At 44.1% G+C, this 12,070-nt stretch overlaps 1 protein-coding gene and 1 non-coding gene across 8 annotated transcripts in view; both read right to left on the bottom strand.

Moving 5' to 3' along the window:
- Positions 1-6,085, bottom strand: part of STAMBP (STAM binding protein) — a 27,297-nt gene extending 21,212 nt beyond the window's left edge. For 6 of the 7 annotated variants that reach the window (XR_002831192.1, XR_002831194.1, XR_002831193.1 and 3 more), the window contains exons 1-2: positions 5,522-5,992; positions 3,543-3,760 (exon numbers count right to left, since the gene is read on the bottom strand). Coding sequence is in view for 4 of the 7 variants with exons in the window: in XM_006096774.3 (XP_006096836.1) it covers positions 3,543-3,748 (206 nt within the window). In the remaining 3 variants the exon portion in view is untranslated. The other variant, XM_006096775.3, reaches the window with a different exon arrangement.
- LOC111827569 lies at positions 4,665-4,775 on the bottom strand. Its single transcript, XR_002831197.1, has one exon. It is a non-coding gene; the product is annotated as a U6 spliceosomal RNA (small nuclear RNA).
- Positions 6,086-12,070: the final 5,985 nt, after the last annotated feature.

The following is a 12,070-nucleotide window of genomic DNA, read 5'->3' as shown; positions in this document are numbered from 1 at the left end:
GCCAAAAATATTTACTATGTGGTTCTTTACAAAAAGCCTGATGACAGTATACTCATTTTCTTACTGCCCATTCACCATTCAACCCACTCTAATCAAGTATGTCTTTAATCCTGCTAGTGAAATTGCTTATCAAAATCACCATCATGTTACCAAATCCAAATCCTCACCCATCTGATCCAGCTGGCTCCTCTCTGCAGACACTGACCTCTTCTGACTCACGGTCCCACTCTCGTGTGGACTTCTTCCTGCCTCTCAAACTTTCCTTCAAAGTCTCCCTTGCTGGCCCTCCTTCCACTAACCAACCTCAGGGCTCAGTCCTGGGCTCCTTTTCTCATTCTATAGTCTCATTATCAAGGAGTCTTGATCCTTTTATGTGCTACGGACCCTTCTGGCATCTGATGAAACCTACAGATTCCTCCTCAGAATCTTTTTAAAGATATAACTAATTAAAAAAATAAATACAAAGAATTACAAAAGAAGCCAATTCTACTGAAATATCATTTTCAAAATATGAAAAATTCTGATGTGTGCTTTTTTACTGTGTTTTTTTAATGCATTTATTAATGTATTATTATTGCATTAAAAACAGGATCTTGTCACAGATTTAATAACTGTACTATAATTATGAGGTAGTAATAAGTGTAAATGCTACCTTGAGATATCAGTAAAAATTATAGTATGATATGAAAATAATCTTGATTTCTATTGGTGACAAAATTACAAATACAGGCATATCTCATTTTAGTGTGCTTCACAGAGGCAAGACCCTCCACCAGCAAAAAGATTATAACTGGCTGAAGCTCTGATGATGGCTAGCAATTTTAGCAATAAAGTATTTTTAAATTAAGGTATGTACACTGTGTTTTTTTAGGCATAAGGCTATTGCACACTTAATAGACCAGAGTATAGTATAAACAGAACTTTTATATGCACTGGAAAATAAAAAAAATTGATGTGACTCACTTTATTGCACGATTTGCTTTATTGTAGTGGTCTGGAACTGAACCCACAATATCTTCGAGGTATGCCTATATTATTAATACTACTGTCATTTGAGGCCTATATTCAAAATTGAGGGAAATGCTAAATTTCAGTTAGAGGTTAGTAAAAGTAAGAAAAGTTTTTCCCAACCAAGTTCATGGACACCAAGTTCTAGCTATGAATCCCTGTGGGGTTCCTGGCCCCAGATTAACAACATCTGTGCTAGAAGGTCTCAGTGTTTCTCATGGCTTCAGAACCATTGTGTGCTGAGGACTCCTGCATTTGTATTCCCAACTTAGACTTCTCTGAGTTTAGACTGGTGTATTCAACTTCCTTCTGGACATCTCTACTTGGATATCTCACAGGCATCTCAAATTTAACATCTTAACATGTCAAAGAAAGCCCAGGCCTGGATGGTTGTGACTCAGTGGTTGAGTGTCGACCCAGGAACCAAGAGGTCACTGGATAGATTTCAGTCAGGGTGCATGCCCGGTTGCGGGCTCTATCCCCAGTGGGGGGCAGCCGATACATTTCTCTCTATATATCCCTCTCCCTTCCTCTCTCTCTAAAATCAATAAAAACATATTTTTTTAAAAAAGAAAGAAAACCCACACCTGAACTCTTTTCAACACCATTCTTCCCATTTCAGTAAATAGACCACCACATCCTAAATTACAAAAGGAAGAAAGCCGAGGTCAATCTTCATACCATCGTCTTTCTCAAACTATAAGTAAGTCCCATGAACTCTACCTCGTGTACCAAATCCATGCCCCTTCAAGCCACCAGCCCCACTCCTGAATGGCTCTGTTTCCTGACTAATCGCCCTGTGTTCTCTCATACTCCACCATTCACCACATAGCAGCCAAAATTTATATTTTTAAAATATAAAAAAATAAGATTAGGTCACAACCTCACTTAAAACATTTCAATGGCTTTCTATTGCTCTCAAGATAAAATACAAACCTATAAGGTTCTACAAGATCTGGTCCTGCCTGCCTCTCTGACCTCACCTGGAGCCATCCTTCTTCCTCTCTTGCTACCCTCCAAACACCATGACCAGCTCTATTGTATCCTTCAAGTCTCAGTTTAAATCTCATCTTCTCAGACAGACTTTACCCTGACTACCCTATTTAATTAGATATTGCTTATTCTCGGTCACAGCACTCTCTGTTGCTTTCATAGCATTTTCCTCATTTTGTGACTATATAGTTATTTGCTTACCTCTTTTTTTAATAAAATATATTTTTATTGATTTTTTACAGAGAGGAAGGGAGAGTGATAGAGAGTTAAAAACATCCCCTACTGGGGATGTGCCAGCAACCAAAGTACATGCCCTTGACAGGAATCGAACCTGTGACCCTTCAGTCCGCAGGCCGACACTCTATCCACTGAGCCAAACCGGTCAGAGCTGCTTACCTCTTTATTGTCTTCTCCCATAACTAAAAAGGTACACCCATAGGGGTAGGGGCCATTTTATCTACTAAGTATCCAAGTACTAGCACAGTGCCAAGTATATAGTAGGTATACACAATATACATTTGTTGAATGAATATGGTCCTTGCCCTCAAAGCATTTCCTATGTCAGGAAACAGAACTCAGAAGGCCCTTCAGAAAACATCCTCAGGTGAGGATTAACAAAACAAACAAACAAAAACAACAGAACACTGCCAAAAGGAAAAACAAAAGGCACAGAACCTACGTTGAGTTTTGTCTCTCCAAACTGTGGAACAAAGCATATCCCTAAACCCTGAGCTTGTTTCCTCATTTGTAGAATGGGAGGAGAATGTCCACTACTAAATGCACACAGAACTGTGAAGGTCAAATGAAATAATGCAGGTTAAATACTCTATGAACTAGTAAGAGCCATACAAATACACTGGTATTATCAAAGGCGCTGGTATTATCAAAGAAGAAGACTAGGAATTATATATGAGACCCTTTAACTTTATTCCCTTCCTAAATGACATATCATTTCATTATGACTGGGAATTTAGGAGTTATTCCTTGTTAGTTGCACAGAATTTCTTTTATTTATGCTGCCTACCCTACCTGAGATGCTAAGCAACTAAAGGGAGCCACACAACTGTAGGTAGTCAATACTTATTTGATGATTTGCATCATATAAGTTAAAAAAAAAGGTAAGAAAAAAACTTTTTCCTGAATCACTCAATTTGCTACAAAAATAAATAGAGGTGAGGAATTCTGACTCTGAAAATCCTCAACATTAATCCTATGATTAATAGAGAGAGGAAAAACATTCATCAATACAAAACAGGTACAGTTTAACCACCAACTCTCTTGACTAACAGCTGGGTCATGTAGGCACAGACCAAAGAATTAGTCTCTTACTCATGAAATCACTGAGTCATGATAATAACACTTTAAGTACTCATGTCTTTGAATGTCAAGGACAGCCAATATGTAGGAGCTACCAGCAGAAATGATTAATGCTGATGGTGACATAAAGTTCTCTAGTTTTAGCAATTCTGAACAAATAAATGAGCACAAAGCAGGATGAGTGAAGCATCAGTCACCGGAAAAAGGAACTGGAGGTGTCTTACGTCATATACTTGTTATAGAGAATGTAGGCATGTTCAATGTTGCCTTCCTCGGAGTAAATGGATGCCATTCGGATCATCTCGACTCCAGAGCGGAAGTACCGACGGGGTGGGATGTCTTCATTTATCTCCACTGAGCTACCCATCTGGGAGAGAGCCCTCACCCGATCTTCGGGAGCGAGGCTCCTATCTCCATGGTCACACATCATTACCAAGAAGCTCTGAGACAAAGGAGAAAAAGGGTGGCATCAACATCATGGCCCATATCATCCCAGCACAACTCAGCACACAGTGTATTTATTCCACAAACCTCTACCTTATGAAGACATTCAGAGAAAAACACCATATACTATGGCTCATATCAAATGAGGTCTCATTCCCACAAGAAGGTTGAGACCCTCAAGGAAGCCTCTATCACAATGATGAGAAGAGGGGCAGACTCAACATCCCAGTCCCTGTGCCATCATTAGGTGGTACAAGGAGTATAACTGTATGCCGAAACCGGTTTGGCTCAGTGGATAGAGCGTCGGCCTGCGGACTCAAGGGTCCCAGGTTCGATTCCGATCAGGGGCATGTACCTGGGTTGCGGGCACATCCCCAGTAGGAGATGTGCAGGAGGCAGCTGATCGATGTTACTCTCTCATCGATGTTTCTAACTCTCTATCTCTCTCCCTTCCTCTCTGTAAAAATTCAATAAAACATATTTTTTTAAAAAAAGAGTATAACCGTAATGGGCCACAGGGGATTCAGCTCTACCCTTCATACTAATGACTCGGTCACTAAGTGGTCCTGTCCTCAGCATCATAAAGGGAGGGGCAGCACCTTATGTTTTTGGGATTCTTTCTCCTCCCAGCTCTCTACTCCCATCTACCCTGGTACCTGGCAGAGTACACTTAGGGAATTTCCATGATGCTAACCCACTTCAAGTCTGATTATTTTTATTCCATCTGAGAATAACTGACATGTCCCTACGGTGTGCTTTTGCATATTTGCGCACAAGGTTAGTTAGGGAAACTGGACTGGGGATGAATGCTCACAATCCTAACTTTGCTCACCAAACCACTATTGCAGTCAATCTACATCATTCCTCATATTCAGGGAAAAGAATTTAGGTCTTTTTTTTTTTTTAATGTGGAACGCGTCACAGGATTTGCTGGACAGCCTTACGCAGGGGCCATGCAAATCTCTCTTCTCTGTATCGTTCCAATTTAGTGTATGTGCTGCCGAAGCGAACACAAGAATTTAGGTCTTGAAAAGAATTTATTCAAATCTATCTTCAAAGACTAAGCACTCTTTGAATAACAAAAGGGCACGAGGTTAACTTGGAAGCAAAAAAAAAAAAAAAAAAAAACCTGGGCGTTTTCCCTCCCTGGGTCTCAAACTGTGGTTAACTCTACAATCTTTCTAGCTACCGCCGCTGTGAGAATCAGATCCCAGCTTCCAACCGGATGTCACTCTACATCATTTCCAAAAAGAACCGGGGTACTTTTGTGTAATTCAATACACATTGAATTACAGCGCATCCTAACCAGCTGCTCTAGAGTCTACTCTAGAATATACTACTACAAGCTATAGCAGAATGCCTTTTTGGAATTCAAGGCCCTGTGCCAACTGGCCCCATTTTGTCTTTTCAATCTCAAACCTTACCCCTTCCCAAAGGAGACCATTGGCCTCAGTCGGGATCCTCATCTGCCCCCAAATCCTCACATTCCAGTTTCCTTTCCTACTCCCACCCCTGCTCCTCGGAGCTCGTTCTCTCTAGGTCACATTTCCTCCATTCAGCTTCCTTCCTAACACACCCTCGCTCATCGTACGAGCGCTGTGGGTACGACCAGGGATGCAAGGCGTCCCATCTCCCACAGGCCTTCTCAGGGGCTCAGAAGCCGCCAGCAGATCTGAAAGCTCCCAACTTGCCTCCTGACACCCTCAGCCCAGGACCCCTCAAGCTAAGGACGCGGAGGATGCTTGTCACGCCTCAGTACCTCTCGCGAGAGGATGTTCGGAGTCGCGAATGCAGCCTCCTCTTGAGGCCAGCGAGTGGGGCCGGGAACTGCAGGGCCGCGCGACTCTCCAAAGCGGAGCTCAGCATCCGCGGGAAAATGGGGGAAGGTGTGGAAAAGGGCTGAGGCGGAAAGACAGGAGGAGGAGAAAAGCAGCCGCAGGAGTGAGCGGAGAGGAGTGGACAGGGACCGCCTGACAACTGCCTCAGGCCTCCTCCTTGAAGGCACTCAAGCCCAAGTTGCCAACCCGGGACAAAATCATCCAAGGGCTTCGGGTCTTTGGAGTGCGAGCAGCCGCGACACGCCGGGCCTGGCGGGGGGAGGGAGCCGGCCGCGGCCTCGCGCGCGGGCCGGGCAGTGGGCCCGGGGGAGGCGAAGGCTCCAGGCCCCACACTCACGGCGGCTGCTCCCCTTGAGTCAGACCACGCTCAGAGCCGGGGCACCCGGACCCTTCCCCACCTGTCCCTGTGGACCGCACTCGGACTTCCGCAAACGTCACTTCCGGCGCCCGCCCCGCCCACTCTCGCTGGCTCGTTTCATTTCATTCCCAGGAATTTAGGACCGGGGGGTGGAGTGGGTGGGGTGGGATGGGGTGGGTGGGGGCGGGGCGAGCTGATGGGCGGGGCCACCTGCAGAAAATCCGACCAATGAGGAGAGCGCTCGACGGCGGCCATCTTGGTAAAGGAAATCCACAGCGAAGAAGGGGGACTAAGTAGTTAAAGGAACCGATGACCAAGATAACTTCTGTTTTTAGGATGATTTTGATTTTTGGTCGGGGTTTCTGGTCATATAGCTCCTCTGTCACACTCACACAAATCACAAACAACTCCCGCATTCAAGGAAGCATTGCTGATCTAGAGTACCTGGCCAAACTAACCAGGGTTTCTAAATTGGGAAATCAAACTCCTGAAGTTTTCAGCTTGTTTGCGTTACTTTCTACACAAAATGCATGGTTGGGGGTATTAGGCAATTGCTTGTATTGCCTAGAAGAGAACATGAGACTCATTTTTAACGTGAGAGCACCAATAAAGTCTATTGAACATGAGTGTTTAACTTCTAAGGATCACTGCCGAAAGCAATGGGGACACAAATATCTGTGCGAGGTCGTTTCTGCCCCTGTGCCCAGCGCAGTATGGCTGCTTCCTCCAAATACAAACAGTGGCATATTCTGTGTGTGCTGCGCCGGTGTGTGCATACATGCACAGTCTCTTCCCAAAGGGGTCCTGCAAGCCAGCTAGTCGGTCTGTCTCAGGCGACTTTGTATATCACCTCTGAAATTTTGTGCTTTGGTTTAAAGGTTTAACTCTCTCGGGGATGCTTTACTCCCCTCCAATGTACCTGCCTCCACTCTTGGGAGCCTCCCTGCAAGTTTGTTCGTGATGTTAGTGATTACAAGACCTGTCTTTCAAAGTCTCGCTGAAAGCTCTTGCACAGGTGTTCCCTCTTCCGCCAGGCCAGCATCCAGATCTCTCCTTTTTCTCACTCCCTTTTGTGTATATTTCTCCTGGATTTCTCTGAAGTGATTCTGTGTGGTCATTGGCTTTTCAGACTAATGGCTGAAAGCACTTAGCAGAGTCTTCCCCCCTTACAAGCATAAATATGCATGCCAGGGCTGGGATCCACTGTTGATTCTCCTGGATCTTCTGCAGATAACTCTTGGGAGGCATTTGTAAAGGAATTCTTCTGTGTCTTCAAAACTCTTATTTCTACTAGTATACTGCCTCTTTCCCCTCAGAATGTAAACATAGTGGGTTGAGCCTAAAGGAATTGATGCATTAGGAGTGCTGGTCAGAGGGAGGGTATACAATGCAGGCAGGATCCTGGCAGAAGACAACACAGGACAAAAACCAATCCATTCAACCTCTCACTCAGTATATATTTCTTGAGCATCTACTATGTGCCAGTTTCTGTTCTAGGTGCTAGGGGTACAGCAGTGAATAAATCCAGCAGGTGCATACTGCTATTGTGGTAGGACAGACAGAAGCAGAGCTAATAGGGAGTGGGGCAGGGCCATCTGCTCCCATTGAACACATTCTCCAAAAAATAGCTCTTTTTTTGTGATGTTTAACAAGTTAATAGATTTTACACACGTGCTAGATGTTAAGACTATGATGAGAAGGCTTTAAGAAACCATGACTAGGAAGCACATAAGAGAGGGATGTGCATAATCACAAACAGAGCAACCACCACACACATGCTGTCCCTGATATTAGAAAGTAAATATGACTAGGTGATGGCAGTTTTTAAAATAATGAGTAAGAGGATATAGGAACATGGGAAGCAGTATCTGGCCCTTTTAGAGAAGGAATTTGTAAATATGGACCAGAGTTTTTGGCATCTGGGGCAAGTGGTCAGCACTCTCGGCTTTATAGGGACCAGAAACAACAAGCAAGAACACCCCAGCCAAGATAAGCATCTGAAATTCCTCACTTCCTGATTAACCGGGAACGTTGAAAACTAGACAGTTTTGTACATGTGACCAGGAAACTAAGGATACAAAAATTCTGTGGGTTGTTGACATAAATGAGAAGACTATTCTACTTGCTCCTGCCCCAAAGACTGAAGGCTAAGCATGGACGGTATTCTGTCAGCAAATGGCTTCAGTGTCTCCCCTGTGGGCCAAGGCCAAGCTAGGAAGTGAGGTGCTTTTCCCTTATGGCCATGAACATTTTCCCTGAACCGTCTTCATAGGACCTCTTGCATACGTTAATATCACAGACTCCTGCACTCTTGCATGCTTATTCCTACCTGCTCATTCCTCTGAAACATGAAGGGACTCCTGGAAGGCAAAAATTTTATATATAGCTGTTATGCCCAGATTCCAAGATCCCCAAAGAATTCCACACTGGGAGCCAGTTTCGATGCAACAGCAAAAGGACCTTTTATTTTAGGACTAGCTAGACCGACCCCCGTTCCCGGCCGGCCCGGCCCTGCTCCCGGCCGGCCCGGCGACAGGAAGAGAGAGTCCCCTCCCATGGGAAAATCCGGCTTAAATAGGGGGGTGACGCAAGGGGATTGTGGGCCCTGCCGATTGGCCAGGCGTGAGCCGGGTCTTGTTACACAGGATGTGGTCATATCTATGGCGCGCACTTTCCTTGATTGTCATTGGTTAGTTTAAAATCCCGGGCGCGGCCAGCAGAGGCCTGGGCTTCCGGGAAGAAGGCTACACGTGGCCCCAACATGGAGGAGATGGCGGAGAGCGCATAGCCCTCACCCTTTCAATAGCATCATGATATAGAAAACAGGCCTAGAGGAGCTTTCTGGGGGAGCAAAAACAAGGGAGACTCCAGGCAGATGTCATTTGCCTACTTGCTACTCCTGTGATAAGTGCCATACTTAGAGGGGACATCTCATTAGTAAAGTAATGACACCCATTCTTACCTACTGCAATGTATTTTCACAGTAGCAGCTAATGTTATTTTTAAAAGAGAAATCAGATACGATTGCTCCTGGGTTTAAAACTCTCCAATTATTTCCATGGCACTTCAAATTAAAAATCTAAACTCCTTACCTTCTTACAAGTGACTCAGTTCCTTTTATCTCTCTGACCTCATCTACCACTCTTCTCCTTGCTTACTACTCTCTCCCCACTCTGTCTAAACATCTGCTCTTCCCATCAAGACCTTTGCACCGCTGTTTTCTCTTCCTGGGTGCTCTTACCCTGATCTTCACGTGGCTGGCTCCATCTTGTCATTCGTGTCTCAGTATACATGTCATCTCCTCAAAGAGAACTTTTCTGACCACACACTTTAAGTAGCCACCCAGTCACCCACTATCACTTGGTCTTATTTTAACTCATTTTATAGTCCTTACCCCTGTCTGCTATGGTCTGGATTATTTATTGTTTCTCATTCCCTGCCAGAAAATAATCTACAGGAAGACAGGAGCTCTTTATGACTTGCTCAGCTCTATTTCCAGTGCCTGGAACAGCTTGCAACCCCAGATGACACTCAATAAAGATTGTTGGATGTTCAAATGTTGTTGAACTAAATGTCATTTCACTTCTCCAAAATGAATTACAGGAATAGGTAGCCAATTATGGTGATAACTGAGATGAACAATAAAAAACAGTGGTCCTGATGCTCTTGGGACCAAGTCTTCTCCATAAGGTGGTTAATACTAGAAGCAGAAAGCCTCCAAGGCTAGATGCCTTCATTAATTAATCAAATATTTATTGATTTTGTTCATGGACCTATGTCAAGTGATGGGCCTACGATAATGAAAAAGAAAAACTCAATACCTGTTTGTTTTTTTAAGGCACTCATGGATGAATACTTAGAGCCACCAGAGGGGGGAAAAAATTTTTTTTAAGACAATTAAGGTTCTCAAGGGGATACTAGGTGAGCTCAATGCATTGAGACACTAATACAGCCCACCTTGAATATTACTAGGGAATCGGGGTGCTCTGAAAGCAGAAATGGAATGTGTACTAAAAACTGTTTGTTTGCCCTAACTGGTTTGGCTCAATGGATAGAGCGTTGGCCTGTGGACTCAAGGGTCCCAGGTTCGATTCCGGTCAAGGGCATGTACCTTGGTTGCGGGCACATCCCCAGTAGGGAGTGTGCAGGAGGCAGCTGATCGATGTTTCTCTCTCATCGATGTTTCTAAGTCGCTATCCTTCTCCCTTCCTCTCTGTAAAAAAATCAATAAAATATATATATTTTTAAAAAACTGTTTGTATTGTTAAAACTTTTGCTATAAAACTATTGGGGATATAAAATGACAAATACAATTTGAAAAGTAAATACTTGGGACGAAAAAGATGTGGGATGAGCTTTTTAAAATCAGGAAAATACAGCAAGTGTACTGGGAACTTTTACACTTGTGGTTTACTACTGCATGAAAATTATGTTCTTTTTCTGTTGGAGTTGGAATTACCTGATGAAGAAGTTGTTCCTTGAAAATAAGGCTACAGTAAAACCAGTAACATGAAGATGAATCTGAGGTTTGGAGCTCCACCTATAGTTTGTTTGCAGACTGGTATCTCACATCACCAAAAAAAAGTCTAGTTGGGAAAATGAGTTGCATGCATGCTTATTCCACCTCTCATGGTGGCCAAATGTCCCTCTACCCATGAGCCTTTCAGGTAGCTGTGTTTTGCCTTCTTATTCAAAACATAGTCTGAGCAAATACAGACATGAAGCGCCATGTTAGATAGAGGAGACTCAGAAAGCCTTGTCTGACCCAGAGTCCTACAAGGGCTAGGGCAGATGGGCTCTGCAGCTCTGCTTTGGGGGACTGATAATTTCAGGGCTGTCACATTTACTAGTAAAATAATCATGTCAAAGAATGGAGCCGATTTTGAGAAAGATAGAGGCAGTGGCATTGCTTTTTAATTTCCCCAAACCCTGTCATGGCATTAGATAAATCCAAACTAAACGCCCATGGGTAGGTAACATTTACCAGGAAAGTAGAAGCCCAAAGTAAGAGGGTGAAGCAGACAACCACCACCGGGCACAGACCTGCCTGGTCTCAGCATCGCACCAGAGGGGAGTGTCAGACAGGAGGAAGCATCTGATGGGCGTGAGCACAGGAGGCCTTCACAGTGCCAGCAGTCATCACCTGAGAGCACTGGGGGCCAAGTTGAGGACAGCAGCTGAGACTGGAAGGGGCTTTTTCCAGTCCCAACGTCAGTAAATACAAGGGGCCATGGACAAAGTGTAAGGACTGGAGCAGTCTAGGCCTCTCTACCTGGACACTGAGTACTAGAGCTCCTTTCCATTCAGGAGAGACACAGCTGGAAGGAACCACAGACACAAAGGGAAAGTGTCTTGAGAAAGTGTGTGTCGGGGGGAGAGGGGGGGAACAGAGCCAAGAAAACTCAGAAAGCAAGTCCCATGATCCAATACTACATTAAAATAAATACACAAAAGTTCTAGGAAGTTAGAAGAGATTTCTTCAACCTCACCTCCTCTTCTAAAGGTGTTAAAACTGATTGCCCCTAAAAATAAAACTCAAAATAATTGAGATCAAATCCCATACAAAGATAATATGAGAAAAAGAAGAATAAGGAGCAGAATAGCATCTCCTTCACCAATGAAACAAGTCAGAAAAGACAGGCCGACAAAACATAAAAACTATAAGCTGCTAGCCCCAGCCTGTTTGGCTCAGTGGATAGAGCGTCAGCCTGCAGACTGAAGGATCCTGGGTTCAACTCTGGTCAAGGGCACATGCCCAGGTTGCAGGCTCGATCCCCAGTAAGGGGCGTGCAGGAGGCAGCCTATCAATGATTCTCTCTCATCATTGATGTTTCTATCTCTCTCTCCCTCTCTGAAATAAATGAAAATATGTTTAAAAAACAAACAAACAGACAAAAAACAATAACCTGCTATTTCAAAATGAGCTAAAAGACGTGGAAAAACAGTGTAAAAGATGAAAGAACATGGGGGGGGGATGTGAAGATATTATTTAAAGGGGACAGCATTTCTGTTTGGAATGATGGAAAGTTCTGGAAATAGTAAATGCTGGTAAAAGCTACCCATGGGTGTTTGGTTTGGGTTTATCTATTTCCATGAAAGGGTTTGGGGAGAT

Source organism: Myotis lucifugus, unplaced genomic scaffold, assembly GCF_000147115.1.
Source record: "Myotis lucifugus unplaced genomic scaffold, Myoluc2.0 scaffold_186, whole genome shotgun sequence".
In the NCBI taxonomy this organism is placed as follows: Eukaryota; Metazoa; Chordata; class Mammalia; order Chiroptera; family Vespertilionidae; genus Myotis; species Myotis lucifugus.
The sequence above is the reverse complement of the archived record's forward strand: the minus strand, read 5'-3'. Positions and strand labels throughout refer to the sequence as shown.